At 38.9% G+C, this 19,314-nt stretch overlaps 1 protein-coding gene across 1 annotated transcript in view; it reads left to right on the top strand.

Moving 5' to 3' along the window:
* Window positions 1–19,314, top strand: part of IL1RAPL1 (interleukin 1 receptor accessory protein like 1) — a 1,448,054-nt gene that overhangs the window by 737,405 nt on the left and 691,335 nt on the right. The window contains exon 3 of the mRNA XM_027533998.1: window positions 14,879–15,158. Within this exon, the coding sequence (XP_027389799.1) occupies window positions 14,879–15,158 (280 nt within the window). The remainder of the gene's footprint in view (window positions 1–14,878; window positions 15,159–19,314) is intronic.

Here is a 19,314-nt window from a genome sequence, read left to right on the forward strand (position 1 = left end):
CTTCCTGGAAACTTTGAAACTTATATTATTTCCCAGGACCCAGAAATTGAACTGAAGCTTGGTTCCAAAACCAGGTTGTAGCAATGGACCCAGGAGTCAGTAGCTCAATTTTCTACTTCTTTGTATCACATTTTCTCTTGAAAATGATGCATGCGATATTACAAAATGGCAGGGAGGAGCCTCTGTGAAGTGTTAGATATTTGGTTCACTGGGTCCTATCAGCAGGTAGGGCCTATAGGGAGCTTGTTTATCAGGCAGAACGATCTCATTATGAGGACAGTGAAGTAGAGTTTACTTCATACCCCGAAGCCATTCAAGGCAACAATGAATGAGTGATATTCATCCTGGGCCCTGTATTGTGCTATTATGACTTATGGTAACTGGCAGCATATTAGAATAGAGATCAGGGACTATGGCTCCTCCACTGAATGAAGTTCTGAAGTTTCAGAGCTGTTGAATTATTCAGTATTTTCCAATTTATAGAATAAAAGAATACGTGATTGACTATTTCATGATACTGTATGGAAATAAAGAAAGAGAATGCACAGGCTTGATGCATTTCACAATACGTATTTATTTCTCATAATTGCATGGTACCCAGTTGGGGCTCTGTATAGGCCAGCATGGCCCTTGCTGTCAAATCCAAAGATAAGAGCTTGACTTTAAAACCTAGGGAACAATGAAAGAAAAAAAAAAATTTTAAGCACATTAATGAATGATCACTACAAGGGGTCCACAACACTGCCTTGTTTAGCTTTGAAAATATCCATGAATACCAGATTGAAAAAATAAAGTAAGGTCTGAGACAAATATTCCTTCTTGCCCTTAACGGTCCAGTGGGAACAATGTAAGCTGTTTAGCATAAAGGAAGGGAACCCTGCTTAACGTGATATGCAATAAGATTACAAAATGCTTTCTTCCAGCCCCAGCAGTGCCCAAGGTAACAGGTTCTACATAAATATTTGTGTTTTTTTTCCTTCTTTTTTTAAAATTAATTTTATTTTATTTTTAAACTTTACATAATATTTGTTGAAATAAAGAATGAATCAGTGAATGCCTCCCTCCAGAGGTGACTCACACTAAATACTGTTAAATCATTCCTGCTGCTGCTGCTGCTAAGTAGCTTCAGTCATGTCCAACTCTGTGCGAAACCATAGACGGCAACCCACCAGGCTCCCCTATCCCTGGGATTCTCCAGGCAAGAATGCTGGAGTGGGTTGCCATTTCCTTCTCCAGTGCATGAAATTGAAAAGTGAAAGGGAAGTCACTCAGTCATGTCCGACCCTCAGCAACCCCATGGACTGCAGCCTTCCAGGCTCCTCCATCCATGGGATTTTCCAGGCAAGAGTACTGGAGTGGGGTGCCATTGCCTACCCCCTCCCAATTCAAATATTTCCTTTTTGAAATATATTAAAGGAATGGGTCATGGTGTGACTACTAAGGATGTAGTTTTGAACCTTTGAGAGGTACATCAAGGAACCTGGGTTTGGTACAGCAGCCAAAGTAGGGATGTTGAGCTGGATGAACCATGAAGCAATATACGCCATGCGTTCCTCTTTTAAAGTATTTACTAGTGAACTAAATAAAAAGCGAACTGCCATTCCCTGAGAATTTAAACTTTTATGTAAATAATAATAACTAACTGTGATGAACATTATAATGAAGTAACATCTGCTGGGTCAGAAGATTCCTCTAGCTTTGAGTTTAATCAGTATTAATAAAAAGATTATGAAGATAATCTCAGTTAAGCCAGCAGTTTGATCTTTTAATTGCAAAGTAAAACTGAAACCGCGTAAATTTGCTTTGAACTTAGTAGATGTCCATTTTAACAACTGCCCAGTATACTTTTTCACATAAGTGCTTCCTCTCAAATTTATCAGCCCTTAAAAAATGTATATAAATTTATTCTCATACCCAGAGACTACACTCTCAAAGACAGGGAAAACAAAACCCAAAACAACAAAATCTGAATCAATGTAATTTCCTACTATCTAAACTTGCTTTGATAATTTAAAGAGAAGCTGGGAGCATGCCAACAAAATCTCTGGAAAGCAGACTTTAAGGTTCAAAGAAACCTTCTATACTTGATATATTTTTTTTTTTCTTTCCTAGCTCTTTAAGTCAGAGAAGGCAATGGCAACCCACTCCAGTACTCTTGCCTGGAAAATCCTATGGACGGAGGGGCCTGGTGGGCTGCAGTCCATGGGGTCGCTAGGAGTTGGACACGACTGAGCGACTTCACTTTCACTTTTCACTTTCATGCATTGGAGAAGGAAATGGCAACCCACTCCAGCGTTCTTGCCTGGAGAATCCCAGGGACGGGGAGCCTGGTGGGCTGCCATCTATGGGGTCGCACAGAGTCGGATACGACTGAAGCGACTTAGCAGCAGCAGCAGCAGCAGCTCTTTAAGTATACATGAAAAAAAAAATCCCCCATTATTTTTTCTCTGAATTTATTACCACTTTTTTCTTGCTGCAGTCTGATAGTGTTTATGAAAATACTGTGTAAATGAAGGAATTCTGCACAAATAAAAAGGAACTGCTGTTTTTACACATGAAAAACAAAGATCACGCAGCAGGTACACAGATACTTGCTTATAATACCCTGGATAAAATATAGTCTGTCAATAGATTCCCTTCATGATAGATGTATAATTGCACATATAAATGCAGATGAATATCCAGATAGTTTTGTGTAAAGCTAATCTGTGTACAGCATATTATGTATTTTCATGAGACTTCTACAGTGATAAAAATAGACTCAGCATCACTAAAAAAAAAAAAAAAAAGGCTCTAACCTTTTATAAAATTCTGACTTAGAAATTCACTTGAAGGAGCAATATACAGACTGTGTGTGTTTAATTTTCCCCACAATCTCTGCAAGAAGTTAATCAAATAGACAATTAATCTCTGTGATATTATTCATATGAAAATAAATGCATATTAAAATGCACACTAGACTTCATTCCCATTTCTCTTGAATGTTTCTCTAACTCTAGGGGTATCTAATGCCCAGCAGACTTCACAATATGAAAGAGATACACAGAAGTGCTTTTGTGGCACAAACTAGACAATGCAAGCAATGCATTCTGCTGTATAAATACCTGTGATAAATGTTAAAAATGTGCTGGAAGAAACAAATGAGTCTTCTACCCCCACCCCACCACACTTGTCATCTGCTGACTTGAACCTGCTTCTACTCCTTGTTTCCTTTAATGATGTCACAATCATCTGAGGAATCCTGGGTTGAACTTCAAAGTCACCCTTGACTACTCCTTTCCTTCATCTGTCTTGTCTGATCAGTCCCCCCATCCTGTTGATTCCACCTCTACGATGTCCCCCACTTCTTTACTTCATCTCTATTTTCCCTGGTGTACACGGCTTTTCTGGTGGCTCAGATGGTAAAGAATCTGCCTGCAATGCAGGAGACCCATGTTCCATCCCTGGAAAGATCCCCTGGAGAAGGCAGTGGCAGCCCACTCCAGTGTTCTTGCCTGGAGAATCCCATGGACAGGGAAGCCTGGCCATCTACAGTCAAAGGATTGCAAAGAATCAGACACAACTGAGCAACTATCATTCACTCACTACTATTTTAAGAGCTTTCTAAATTACCTCCCTGTTTCTAGCTGTCTCCTTCCATCTATCCTTGATAGTGCCACTGGAGTTATCTTCCTAAAATGTAGATCAAACCACTTCACTCATGGATATTTTCCACTCTCTACATTGAATAGAGCTGTGATTGTCCAAAGTGTCATCACAGAAATATCATCCAGGACTTTTCAGAAATGTGAATTCTTAGTTACCAATCAACACCTTCTGAATCAAAGCCCTAATGGTAAAGCCAAATAATGTATCTTTTCAGAGAAAGATAAATATCATATGATATCTCTTTTATGCAGAATCTAAAAAGAAATGATACAAGTACATTTGTTTAAACAACAGTAAAAGATGCACAGACTTAGAGAATGAGCTTATGGTTGCTGCAGGCGGGGAGGGGATGGGGGAAGGGATAGTTAGGGAGTATGGGATGCACATGCACACCTGCTGTATTTAAAATGATAACCAACAAGGATCTACTTATAGCACAGGGAACTCTGCTCAGTGTTATGTGGCAGCCTGGATGGGAGGGGAGTTTGGGGGAGAATGGATACATGTATATGTATGCCTGAGTCCCTTCACTGTCCACCTGAACCTATCACAACATTGTTAATTGGCTTTACCTCAATAAATAACATTTTATTTATTGTTGTTGTTAAATTTTATTTATTGTTGTTAAAAAACAACAAAAATAATAATACAAAATTTTTAAAGACAAATCATCTTTTGATAATTCCTCCTGATGATGCTGATGCACACTGAAACTGGTCATCTACGGGATTCAGTATTAAGTTCAATTTCCTTTGTCCTTTCCTGGTATCTTGTTCATCCCACTTTATGATCTTATTTTTACCTGGTTATGCCTTTCTGCCTACACCATCCCACTGTTTTAGAACCTCACCCTTTATTATCTGAGATATCTCATTGACTTGGCATCTTCTCTTCCCAGTTATCATTTTGAATTGAGGCACAGTTAAAATTCCTTCTCCTTCTTAAATTCTTTTTGATCTTCCCCACTATATACTTCTCCTCCATTAGTTTACTTGAAAAATAGAAACCAGTTCTGGGTTGAGATGGAACAAAACCTCTGACTCTGTGTTTCCTCAGTAATGTTGCTTTTACTTGTAGCATTTCTCCATTCTGCCTTGTGTTATATGTAGTTTGTGACACGTACTTCCCTATTAAAAGATGATTTCCTCAAGGTCAACCCTAGCCTCAATAATCTTTGCTGTAGGCAAAGATTGTACACTCATGTGTACAATGAGTCACATGTAGTAGGTGGCCAGTAACAAATGTGGAAACACACTAAAACAGGATTTGGACTCTAATACATGATTTTGTGTCTTCATTGCTTCAAACAATAGCTCATTTGGAATTGCTCTAAAATTTAAGGACTTTTATTACTTGCAAGAATAAAAAATAGAAGTCTAGTCAGCTATATCCTCTAAAACAAAATGAAAGTAAATATGTGCCTTAAGCCTTGTTACTCTCTTTTAAGGATCAAATTGCAACAGACATCAAGAGCAAACTTCTGGACACAAGGGGAAAGAGAGAGGAGGGATGAGTTGGGAGATTGGGATTGACATATATACACTATTGATACTATTTATAAAATAATAACTAATGAGAACTTACTGTGTAGCACAGGACCTCTACTTAATGCTCTGTGGTAACTTAAACAGGAAGGAAGTCCAAAAAAAGGGAATATATACACATATAGCTGATTCACTTTGCTGTACAGTAGAAACTAACACAACATTGTAAAGCAACTATGCTCCAATCAAAAATTTTAAGTATTGGTTTGCAGGGTGCCTGTCCTGCCACATCTTTCCTGGTAGGTGTCTCTAAGATGGGGAAGAGATAAAATTTGATCTCTGTTTGGTTTGCTGCTCATCATGTTGATATTTAATCCAGTGTCCAACAAATGTCACAAAGGTATAAAATTCCTGAGATTGGTAACACTTTTGGACCTATTTGTATGCACATACCCTTTTTTGACTAGACGGTTTTGTGGAGATACAAAAAGTGAAATTAACCAAGTCTTTCATTGAAAATTTATATAGAAGTGAATGGATAAAATTATAATGTTGAATAAAAATAATTTTAAATAGAGCAAACTGTGTATGATGAGTTAAATCAGAGGTTCATAGTGAAAGAAGAGAGTGAAAAAGTTGGCTTAAAGCTCAACATTCAGAAAACTAAGATCATGGCATCTGGTCCCATCACTTCATGGCAAATAGATGGAAAAACAGTGGAAACAGTGGCAGACTTTATTTTTGGGGGCTCCAAAATCACTGCAGATGGTGATTGCAGTCATGAAATTAAAAGACGCTTACTCCTTGGAAGGAAAGTTATGACCAACCTAGACAGCACATTAAAAAGCAGAGACGTTACTTTGCCAACAAAGGTCCGTCTAGACAAGGCTATGGTTTTTCCAGTCATCATGTATAGATGTGAGGGTTGGACTGTGAAGAAAGCTGAGTGCCACAGAATTGATTCTTTTGAACTGTGGTATTGAAGAAGACTCTTGAGAGTCCCTTGGACTGCAAGGAGATCCAACCAGTCCATCCTAAAGGAACTCAGTCCTGAATGTTCATTGGAAAGACTGATGTTGAAGCTGGAAACTCCAGTACTTTGGCCACCTGATGCGAAGAGCTGACTCATTGGAAAAGACCCTGATGCTGGGAAAGATTGAGGGCAGGAGGAGAAGGGGACGACAGAGGATGAGATGTTTGGATGCATCACCAACTCAATGGACACGAGTTTGAGTAAATTCCGGGAGTTAGTGATGGACAGGGAGGCCTGGCGTGCTGCAATTCATGGGGTCTCAAGGAGTCAGACACAACTGAGTGACTGAATTGAACTGAACTCAGAGTTGATACATGATAGCTGTGACAGCATTGCCATTCAGTTATCAGATGAGTGATGTTTCTGATTACACTATATTTTTGTAAATAGAGACACAGAATTTTGCAAACTATACCTTGGTGCTCAGTTTAATAAATAGTGCATAGGAGTTAAAACAATCTTAGCACATAAAGTGATATATGCACTTATTTAGATCACTTTGGGCTTCCCTTGTGGCTCAGCTGGTAAAGAATCTGCCTACAATGCAGGACACCTAGGTTTGATCCCTGAGTTTGGAAGATCCCCTGGAGAAGGGCAAGGCTACCCACTCCAGTATTCTGGCCTGGAGAATTCCATGGACTCTATAGTCCATTTTGGTTGCAAAGATTTGGACACGGCTGAGTCACTTTCACTTTCTTTAGATGGCTATTATGAAAGGAGATTATGAAACAGTTTTTGAAAAATCTTAAAATTTCGTATAAAGCCTTTAAAAATGTATTATTTGATCCAGGAATTTTTCTTCAGGAATTATTTCATGAGGAAATTATACTTTTTTTGAGAGGAAGTTTGCAGCACACTGCATATTATATTATCGCATATTTAGAACAGTCAAAAATGGGGGGAAACTTTAAGTAGTCTAACAGCCAAAGAGCTAAGTAAGTTATATGTAACACGATTATGGGCTTTTATGTAGTTATTATAAAATATTCTGTAAAACATCATGATGTAACTTTTTATGGAATTATGATCTCAGCTGAGATAAGAAACTTATTAAACCAAAGGACAGGTTATGAAACTATGAAAATATTCCTGTAATTTCCTTTTTTTTCTTTTTATCATAAGAATACAAATAGTCTTAAGAATAAATTCTTACCAACTGTGTGTTATGCAATGCATGGGGTTTTGTATATTAGTGTCTAAAATACTTGCTAGAATGTGAAGGCTAAGGCATGACAGAGGGTTAACTATGCTGCTGCTAAGTCGCTTCAGTCGTATCCGACTCTGTGCGACCCCATAGATGGCAGCCCACCAGGCTCCCCGTCCCTGGGATTCTCCAGGCAAGAACGCTGGAGTGGGTTGCCATTTCCTTCTCCAATGCATGAAAGTGAAAAGTGAAAGTGAAGTCGCTCAGTCGTGTCCAACTCCTAGCGACCCCATGGACTGCAGCCCAACAGGCCCCTCCGTCCATGGGATTTTCCAGGCAAGAGTACTGGAGTGGGGTGCCATTGCCTTCTCCGGTTAACTATGCTACCTGGATCCTATTTGCCTTGGCATCCATCACCTGTCTCCTGATAAAGAGGAGACCATATCTTAGAAGAAATTTGACAACACCTGACCAAGGGCCGCTCCCACCTGGAGATGACCTAACATTTAGAGTGTAGCAGATGATAGCTTCTAGGCTTTGGAAATTGGATTCCTGATAATTGACAGAGTCTCTTGAGTTAACCTCAGTTCTTAACACCCACACAAATCTCTCCAACATATGTGAATGAGCTCTTTCAAAAGTGTTACATTGTTTGTATATACACACACACACATACACACACAGATATATATATATATATATATCTGTGTGTATATATGTATATTTTTTTAAAGATAAGAATCTGGCAATATCCCATATCAGAGAAACATAATCCAAAAAGTAGAGATGAAAATAAAACCTTGTGTGAAACAACATACACTATAAAGGTTAATTTATGACATAATTTGCTGCAATCCTTGCTGCTGACAATTTTGGGGTCATCTCTGCTTCTTTCCTGGATGGATTGAAACATTGCCAGGTTTCAATTTATGAAGTTCATATCTGGAAAGAGTAGCAGCCAGTGCAGGTAAAGAGCAGAATTCTCATTAAAATCTAGCCTCAGCCTTTCTGTTCTTTGTATGTGCATGGCTGACACCCTGTAACTATGGTCATGTCTGAAGCTTGCCTTTTCCAAGGACACTAGATGTAGAGACAAGTGATACAAATATGTCAGGTATGTGGTTTTGATCATTAGAAGTTTTAAAAAGAATATACACACACACACATTTAGGTCTGTGAGTCATTTAAAAAGTCATTATGTTTTCATTGCCTGAAAATTTTAAATGAAGGCATTATAAAAAACATTTCACAGATACCGCCACTGGACAGGAATAGCCAATTTTCAGTCTCTGATGAAAGATATGAATTGCAGAGTAAACTAACATAATGCCTCTTCTTTGATGCTTTTATTCAGTCATTCACCTACTCCTGCCAACTTTACCTCCTAAATCTTCCTCGTATCCACCCCATTTCTCCTTCTTTACTACCACTGCCCAACTTCAGACCTTCAGTAACATCACTCTCCTGGCTAAAACCTTCTACTTTACATGCCTGCCTTAAATTTCAGCCAGCACAGCACATCTGAAAATATGGGATGGTCTCCAAGAGCCTGCCATACTTTTTGCATCTCATAAAAATACCTCCACCATCTGTCCTTGCCCACTTGCCCCCATCTCTTGCTGTTTCCTTCTTTAAACTTGTTTGTACACCATAGAGCCATTTGTATTTCCTGCAAAACTCTGCTATTTCTTATTTCTGTGCCTTTGCATTCATGTAAGTGTGTTAGTTGCTCAGTCATGTCCAAGTCTTTGTGACCCCATAGACTGTAGCTTACCAGGCTCCTCTGTCCATGGGGATTCTCCAGGAAAGAATACTGGAGTGGTTTGCCATTTCCTTCTTCAGGGGATCTTCCTGACCCAGGGATCTAACCCAGATCCCCTGCTTTGCAGGCAGATTCTTTACCATCTGAGCCATAGGGAAGATCCTTTGCGTTCATGTCCACCTCCAAATTAAATATCTTTCTGCCAGTTCTTTGTATGGCTCCCTTCTGACAAACCTCTCAAATATTTTCTCTTCATGGAACATATTCCTGAGTAGCTCTGTGCATCCTTTTATCATTGCATTTCCATTGTGCTTTCAGTTTCTGTCTGTGTCTTCTGTTACACTCTGAGCTCCTTGAAAACAAGGGCTATGCCTTGTAGGTCTTGATGTCTCCAGCCCCGAGGACAGAAACTGGAATGAAAATAGTTCTTGCTCCATGGATAAATCTGTGTTAGATTGGATTTCTTAGAACAGGGCCGAAGACAAGATTTTGAGGTACACAATTGACTAAGGGAGTGCTCTTCAGGGAAAGCCTGAAAGGGAGGGAGAGAGAGAGGAAAGCAGGGCAAAAAAGGGGAGAGAGCTGAGTGAGGAGGTCACAGTTAACCTCTAAGCTTGGCCTGATCCACACACAGAGAAGCTCTGGAGCATTAACTGCCCTGTACAGTTGTTCCTACTGGAGGTAAAGGAACAACCTTTTTTTCCTTAACACTCACATCAGTCAGTTATTGGCAATAGGCAGACCCAAGGAGATGTAAATTTCCCACCAAGGTGGCTCTTGTTAATCAAGGGTAATTTTTAAGAGAAGGAGACAACTATAAACTGCTAGCAGGCAATACTCAAAGTTACTGGAGGATGGATAGATAAGTTTAATAAAGGTCATAGTGAAAGTGAAAGTCACTCAGTCGTGTCTGACTCTTTGCGACCCCACGAACTTGTATAGTCCATGGAATTCTCCATGCCAGAATACTGGAATGCATAGCCTTTCCCTTCTCCAGGGGATCTTCCCAACCCAGGGATGGAACTCAGGTCTCCCACATTGCAGACGGATTCTTTACCAGTTGAGCCACAAAGGAAGCCCTAGAATACTGGAGTGGGTAGCCTATCCCTTCTCCAGCAGATCTTCCCAACTCAGGAATCAAATAGGGGTCTCCTGCATTGCAGGCGGATTCTTTTCCAATAAAGGTGATGGGGGACCTCTATTACATTATCACAGATGCCTTAATTATTGTTTCATTATTCCAGTGTACCTATCCAAGTGGATACTTGAAGAGTAACATAATTTACCTTTTTATATGTAAAGTCTTACTTTGTCTTATTGGGATACATTACAGATAAGGTCTACGATTAGACTTTTTATTTTAAAGAATGCAAATTGCAAATTTGTTGCCATGATATATTTTGAGCCCTTATATCTATAGTAATAGTGACAATTAAAAATGCATTCGTGAATATCATTTGAGTGTATTTACATTTATCTAATCTATGGAGCCTTTGTCTATGAAATAGTACATCAATATGAATTACTTGTAAGGAAATTAGTTCTGAATCTTAATTCCATCACTGTCTTCATATAAGCTCCTACAACATTACAGGTGGTAACAAAAATAAATGAATATCGTGCTTCCTACTCTCACTCCCTCAGTGCAACTTTTTGGCTTCAGAAATTCACATTGACACTGAAGGAGTATGTGCTGTATAAGAGACATTCAACTAGAGTATTTCCATGGAATCCTCCCACCAGGGAAAGAGAATACTAATATCTAACTTTCTGACAGAGGCTTATAGAAGGGTGTTTTATTCTGAAAGGCAGAAAAACTGATTAAATGTTATTTTCCTGAAGAATTACCCAATGATAATTTAAAAATAATAAAAGTTACCTGGTAACTGACATAATGGAATTAACAGTGTCTAGAAATATAAAAATATTATTGGCTTAGAATAACTGTTTCCAAGCCAACAGAGCTTGTGTACTGAAGTAAGGAAATAGTGAACCTATCAGTAGCAATTCTTGTCATCAAGAGTTAGGTTTTATGTTACCACATATTCCTTTAAGATTTGAGACATCCCGTAGGATGAGATTTAAAAAAAATTCTTTGTGGCTATATAAGAAAAAAATGTCTTTATTCAAAGGAGATGCATACTGAAGTATTTCAGCAGTGAAATGTCATTATTTTATTTTCAAATGATTTAGGAGAAAATTGTGATACATGCAGAGTGAGAATGTGTGCAAATGTGACATGTTAACAAAGGAAAAAATAGCACTCCTCACTGATTTCATTTAGTAAAATGTTTTAATTTTTGAAAAAAAATATATGTTCATTTATTTAAATGTTTATCAAAATATTTGAAGATATCTTGAATTGTTATTTATGTTATTTTCCACCTTTCCCCCAAATGTACTAACATGTTACTAAGTTTATAGTTTACTTTTGAACATCATGTATTTATAGTTTAATGGTATTAAAACTTCCTAAGCCGTAGAACCTATGCACTATTTCCCTATTAAAATGAACATAGGTGTCTCTGATACCTAAGGGGCTGTTATTTCTTCATTTCACCTCTGCCTTTTCCTTGGCGTGTGAATCAAAGCTGTTTGAAACTTTTTTCTGCCATAGATAAAGTACTAAATAACTCAATTTTCTGTAATATTTATGGTTTTCTTTCAACATTATTCTTAGTAAGCAGATTCTGAAAGTATGTATCAATGTCTCTATCTGTCCCCCAACTCAACTCTTCTCTGTTCTCTCAATTGTATTTGTTACTAACTTTTTAGAAGTTTCTAGGCTAAATATTTTTGCTTTTAGCTTCAGGCATTCTGCTTTACCTTACAAATCTTTGGAGAGTCTGAGTAATTTCATGTCACTGTCTATACTGCTACATTAAAGGTGTTTCAGCCTTTTGCCCTGGCAGCTGTCTCCTGTGTGACAGATGGCCTCAGTTACAGGAGTGTAATTCTAGAATTATACTGTAATTCATATCATAATAAAACAAGATAATTTCATGCTTATTGCCAGAATTAACTGTTTAAAGATCCCACCTAGGATGCATTTCATGCAATGGGACAAATGTACAAAATTGTGTTGATAAGTACTGCATGTAATTGTGTAACCTTGACATCTCTGTGTACAGTTCTGTCATCCTGTTTAGTGTGGTGAGCCCACTAAGCAGCAATCATTGATAGGAATGAGGTAATGACTTGGACATTGCTGATGTCCACCAAGCTTCCAGCACATCTACTCTAGATAGTACCTTAATACAGTGTTTTATTAGGAATCTTAGACCAAAATTTGGTAATTAAAGTAACTAAATAATGGTGTGAAATTTAAATTGCCTTTATTAGGAGACAATACTATGGTGGTAGAGAAAATGAATTCTAGGGTCAGATGAGCTAGATGAGAATACCAGAAGTTTCATGTATTAGCTGGTATTGAGTCTGTTTGTTGATGTTGACATTATTTTGTTTATTTACTCAAGAATTCATTCACTGACTCATTCACTCATTCATTTAGTCAGTGTGTGTTGAGCTGGTTAGCAGGCACAGTTCTAGGCACTGAGGTTGAAGAAGTGAACTAGAGGGACCAAGTCCTTGACCTCAGGAGGCTTACATTCTACTGGGGAGACAAAGCAAGCAAAAAGTGGGTACATGACATCAGAGAACAATAAGTCCTATGAAAAAAAATATGAAAGAACAATCTGGATCAAATGACTAGGAAGGTGGTTTTGCTGGCAGGGCAGTTAGGGAGTCTTGGAGGAGGTGACATGTGGAGGAAGGTAAGGAGGAATCCATGCAAGTTGGTTGGTGTGAAAAGTTCAGTGTAGAGGGAACAATGAGTTCCAAGCCTAAATGAATATTTATGAAAGATGAATGAAACTTTGTAAGCTCAGCATGTAGTTAAGTGCTCATCAGATATTAGATAATACTTTAAGAAATTTGGCTAATTCCATAATGTGTCACCTTTGCTCTAATATACATCTTCATTTTCATTTTGATCATTTTCCCTGTCTTGAATTCTCCATTATTTTTCCTGTCCTTAGATCCTTTAGCTTGCCCTTTTGTTAATCTCAAGTGAGTTAAACCCTGCTTGCAGTACTCACACGCTCTTGCTGTTAGAGGTCCTCTTTTCTTTTTTTTTTGCCATTTTACTCAGCATTTATATACTGTGAGCTATGGCAAATTGATTATCTTTCTAGATGTGGGGCAACTTCCCTCTCTAAGCTGGAATCCACAACTTCTCTATGATCATAATAATGGTGATGGACCTGTCGTAAGGTGACCTGTTGCTGTTGTGGGGATATAGTGGGGGAGAAGTGATAAAAATGGTACCAAGATATCATTTGAAAGATGGTGCTACAAGGAAACCCAAAAAACCCAATTAGTCCCCATGCCATCAGCTCCATGTCCCACCGTGGTTTTTACTTTACTCTGCCTGATACTCCCAGAAATCAGGGCAAAGTAATGATCTGCCTCTGTCTCTGGCTGTGAAACCACTACTAAATAAACATGACCCACTTTTGTTGTCTTACTTTCTGCCTTGTTTGGCTGTATAAGACTTACTCTTCACTTTATTAGTGTGTGTCCAGAGAGAAAAAAAATCATACACTAATTTGAATACAGAGAGTGTGTGTAGAGATTGTTCAGTGCAACAGGTTATTGGAGTACTGAAGGATTGGCTAGTAAGAAAGAAAGATGTATTAGTCTACTCGGGCTGCCATAACAAAATACCATAGACTGGGTAGCCTACACAACAGAAATGTGTTACAGTTCTGGAGGCTGAGAAGTTCAAGTTCAAAGTGCTGGCTGATTTGGTTTCTGGTGAGGGCCCTCTTTCCTGATTACTAATGGCCACCTCCTTGGTGTGTGCTCACGTGACATCTCTCTATAAGTACGTAAGAGGAGAGAGACTGCAAGCTCTGGTGTCTCTTCTTATAAGAGCACCACTCTCTTCCTAAGGCTTCTGCCCTCATGACTTCATATAAAGCTAATTACTTCCCCATGGTCCCTCCTCCATGTTCCATTACATTCTCGATTAAGGCTTCAAAATACGAGTCTAAAGAGAATGCATTCAGTCCATAGCAAAAGAAAACCATAAAGAATAGGGGAATGGTTGCCGTCACCCCTAGCTGAGAGAGAGCCTCCAAGAAGAAGCTCGTGTCCTCCATTCCCAGAGTGAAATCCAGACCTCACCGGGAAAAGGCAAGGCTTAAAGTCACTGAGATGACACCCTGGTAGAACCGGTTGGAAGCCTGCCCTCTGCAGTTAGACAGAGATGCCTTGCCCTCTAAGGTATCGGGGAAAAGCTGTCCATAAGATGTCTCACCCGAGGCTCTGCTAAAAGATTATCAATCTGCTGCAATGCACACTGCAAGAATCTTCCAAGCAAGCATGCTGGAGCTAGGGAGCAAAACCCTTTCCTTTGCAGTCTCTCCAACACCCTTTACTAAGAAAACATCAGTGCCAACTAGCAAAGGAAACTATTTCACAGGTCCAGACCTATTTTCAAAAAAACAGACAAACATTTGGATTTAGAGTGGGAATGCCATAAGCCAGTAGCTGTCACACTGATTAAAGTAAGAATAAATATCATCAGAAGCAAACTAAGTGTTGAATATATTGTTTGTTAGTAGGATAAATTACTTTCCAGTGCCCTTCGGAGTTTTATCCATCACTGCACCATTTGTGCCTAGGGAAAAATTGTCCAATAGAGATGCTCAATAAATATTGTTGAATGAATAAATGAATGAATAACCTAATTGCTCCCATTGTTTTCTCTAATGTTTTTTTCTCTTTCTCTTTTTTGACTATAGCTGATGGATGCACAGATTGGTCTGTCGATATCAAGAAATACCAAGTTTTGGTGGGAGAGCCTGTTCGCATCAAATGTGCACTCTTTTATGGTTATATCAGAGCCAATTACTCCCTAGCCCAAAGTGCTGGACTCAGTTTGATGTGGTACAAAAGCTCTGGTCCTGGAGACTTTGAAGAGCCAATAGCCTTTGATGGAAGTAGAATGAGCAAGGAAGAAGACTCCATTTGGTTCCGACCAACGTTACTGCAGGACAGTGGTCTTTATGCCTGTGTTATCAGGTATGCTTTTCATCTTGTTACTGTTGAATCAATGATATCACAGGTTGCTGTCTTATATACCTAGATTTTGTGGCTCTCTCTTTAACCTCAAGGTATTGTCTCAATATTTGTGTGTGTTGCTGCTTTCTAACATTTAGAATCTAAATCATAAAACGATGGGATTGGAATTTATATTGAGACATTATTTCTGGCTTATGGAGAAAAGAGATACCATCTGGGTATCTACTTATGTTGCCAGAAATTACTAAACACTATGAAATAAAATTTATAGAGGAGGTGAAATGTTGCAAATAAAATGTAAGCAAAGACTTGCAGAAAGGATGCATAGTTTATTGCTAAATGGGTTGTAACATTCTGTTATTGCCCTTCACAGATAGTGCACAGATACCTCTGGTTCACACACATCTGCAAAGATGATTTAAGAAACATGTATGTGCACAGAAAGAGGAAAGCAGCCTTGCCTTGTTAGAAGTACAGAGACTATGTTCCAGATCATTTTGTTAACTAAAAGTGCTGTGTGTGTGCGCCTATGCGCTCAGTCGTGTCTGACTCTTTGTGACCCCATGGACTGTAGCCCACCAGGCTCCTCTGTCCATGGGATTCTCCAGGCAAGAATACTGGAGTGGGTTGTCATTTCCTTCTCCAGGGGATCTTCCCAGCCCAGAGATCAAACCCACATATCCTGGTCTCTAGCAGACATGGGAAGCCATAAAAGTGCTGAGTTAATACAAAAATATTTTGGGTCTCCCCATGCCCTTACTCCACAAAGAAACTGATCACACATCTACATATCTTTGTCTGCTTTGGGAAGAGACGTATGTGCTTTGCTTAATGATAATGCATTGAGACAGTAGCCATGTATCATATTAGCAGTGAAAAATCTTAGTTTAAGCATTAGCCCCACATGGACTCTGAATCACACCCTGCATGAATGCTTGCAGATGTCATTAGACTATAAGAACGTTGGCATAGCAGGGTATAAGCATATAGAAAGAGGCTTTAAATCGATTCCTTTGTGTCCCTATTTCAACTTACTAAGAGAAAGCCAAATCTAAAGCAGTTGATTCTCAATTTGGAGAAACTCTCAGAATCATCTAGTATCTTTTTCAATTCAAAATTCGACTTTCACTTCTGAAATTCTCATTGGCAGCTATTATTCCTCTAGCCATAAGGATTGTGTCTCCCATTCACTGTCAACCTAAAAGAATTACCTTTATGAAGAGTCATGGCTGCAGGTATATTAGGTTGTCAAAATGGGGAAAGCCACATGAAGGTTAAATATAATTTTATCTTTTAAACACTGTCAACATATAAGTTAGAGTTAAGTTTGGAAAATAAAAGTGAATGCAAATAAAGTTCTGCTTGGGAAAAATGTCGAATGAATTATATTAATAAAATAACAAAGGCATTATTCCTTTGTCAGCTTTTGTTCTTTCCCTTAAAAAAGGGAATCCAACCCTTTTATGTTTCAACTTAATTATTAATAGAAGTAGTTTTTTTAGGTACAATGATAATTAATTGCCATACTGTGTTGGCAAAGAGCCGACCCATTGGAACAGACCCTGATGCTGGGAAAGATTGAGGGCAAGAGGAGAGGGGGGCAACAGAGAATGAGATGGTTGGATGGCATCACCAACTCAGAAGAAAGTTAAAGACAGGGAAGCCTGCTGTGCTGCAGTCCGTGGGGTCACAAAGAGTCGGGCATGACTGAGTGACTGAAAAACAATATAGTTGGAGAGTACTGTTTGTACTGGCTATTCCTGCTGCTGCTGCTGCTAAGTCGCTTCAGTCATGCCCGGCTCTGTGCGACCCCATAGACGGCAGCCCACCAGGCTCCCCCGTCCCTGGGATTCTCCAGGCAAGAACACTGGAGTGGGTTGCTATTTCCTTCTCCAATGCATGAAAGTGAAAAATGAAAGTGAAGTCGCTCAGTTGTTTCTGACTCTTAGCGACCCCATGGACTGCAGCCTACCAGGGTTCTCCATCCATGGGATTTTCCAGGCAGGAGTACTGGAGTGGGGTGCCACTGCCTTCTCCGACTGGCTATTCCTACTTGACTAATAATAATTTGATTTAATTTCGCATCTGCATTTCTATAAAAAAAACATGATTTCTGATTGTTTATGCATGTGTAGAGGTGATTCTTTAAGATAGACCAATTTATGTCCTCCTTTATCTGAGATTAGAATTGAACTGAATGTTCATAGTCTAACATTCCATTCTACTATTTATTATTGATGGGAAAATAGTGATGTGTTCAGATTAGTAACCTGAATTTCTAAAGCACTGAAGTTGCAATTCTTTGATGTATTTAAGTATACATATTGGTCCAATGCTCTGAGAAATTGCACTAAAATGTCTCTGAATTTGTAGTTGCAATAATGAATGAAGGTCACAAAATTTTGAAACCATGACATTTGTCATATGTTCATGTGTCTACATTTTAATGGAAGGTGAAGTAAAAGACAAACACCTTTAAGTTTTATATGCGTCAAGTGGGATTCTAGAGGAAGCAATGAACTGCAGGAAAAGATGCTTTTGTCCCTGGAATTCAAGTGTTCCAATTGATTTGAAGCTAGTGTTCATCTGACTCCCTTTTCCAATTTGGAAAGCAGCACTCAAAATCATTATAAACAGCAGTTTAAGTAGAATGACTTGCTGTTGATGTAAAGGGAGCCCAGGGCTGTTAGTTGAATCACTGACTTTGACACATTGTTAGCTCTCAGGCCACAAAGTTGTCACCATTAGGTTTTAAATAATTCACTTACAAAGAGTTTCAGAAGTTTGAAAATGTTAGCTGCTACTGCTAGGCTCTAGTCTTTTTGATAGGTGCTCTGTGTTATTAACTTATCAATGAAATGGTTTAACAAGTGTTTTCATGTACAGCATTTATACCTAAATGGTGGTCTTGGCCGAACCTTGCGACCCCATGGACTGTAGCCTGCCAGGCTCCTCAGTCCATGGGATTCTCCAGGCAAGAATACTGGAGTGGGTTGCCATTTCCTTCTCCATTACACCTGCTGCTGCTGCTAAGTCGCTTCAGTCGTGTCCGACTCTGTGCGACCCCATAGACGGCAGCCCACCAGGCTCCCCCGTCCCTGGGATTATCCAGGCAAGAACACTGGAGTGGGTTGCCATTTCCTTCTCCAGTGCGTGCAAGTGAAAAGTGAAAGTGAAGTCGCTCAGTCGTGTCCGACTCTTAGCAACCCCATGGACTGCAGCCTACCAGGCTCCTTCATCCATGGGATTTTCCAGGCAAGAGTACTGGAGTGGGGTGCCATTGCCTTCTCCTTCCATTACACCTAAATATGTACAATTAAATGATGTTAAAAATGCAAACACTTAAAATTACTCTCAGTAGAATGAATAAGAACTTTCCTACTCCTTTCTGTAAGTAGCCATTTTGGATAGAATAATACCACATCATTCTTTGTTCTGTAGTACCTGTCTCTTTACTCAATTTTCTCCTCCTTGAATGTTTATTTTTACATGGAAAAGTGAGTGGAGGAGAGATGTGTAATAATTTCTTTCCTTTTTCTTTTGTTGCCATTTAAAGAATAAGTTTACTTTTTAAAAGAAAAACATTTTTTCTTATCCTGTTGACTCCCAGTTTTTAAATATGCCTCTTCTGAGTTATACTCTTTTAACAGTTTCATATGCATATCTGGCTGGTGCTCATGTAAGCAATTTAATGCCCCCTGAATTTTAACAGACTAAGTTGTTTGTCACTCTATTTTTCGACTAAAATTTTATTTTGTAGATTCATATTCATTTGCAAGATATTATAGTATAGGGAGGTCCCATGAATCCTTTAGCCAGTTTCCATCAGCAGTGACAGTTTGCAAAACTATAGTACAAAATCATAATCAGAATATTGATAATGCTACATTCAAGATACAGAACAATGTCATCACCTCCAGGATCCCTTCTGTTGTCCATATTTACTTCCCTACCCCAGTCCCAAATCCCTGGCAAACACTAATCTGTTCTCCATGTCTACTTTTTGTAATTCAAGAATGTTTTATAAATGGAATCATAGAGGATGTCACCTTTTGGAATTGGGTTTTTCAGTCGACATAATTCCTTTGAAATTCATCCAGGTTGTTCAACGTAGTCTGTTCTTGTTTATTGTTAAGTAATGTTACATGATATGGAC

This window comes from Bos indicus x Bos taurus, chromosome X, assembly GCF_003369695.1.
Source record: "Bos indicus x Bos taurus breed Angus x Brahman F1 hybrid chromosome X, Bos_hybrid_MaternalHap_v2.0, whole genome shotgun sequence".
Lineage (NCBI taxonomy): Eukaryota > Metazoa > Chordata > Mammalia > Artiodactyla > Bovidae > Bos > Bos indicus x Bos taurus.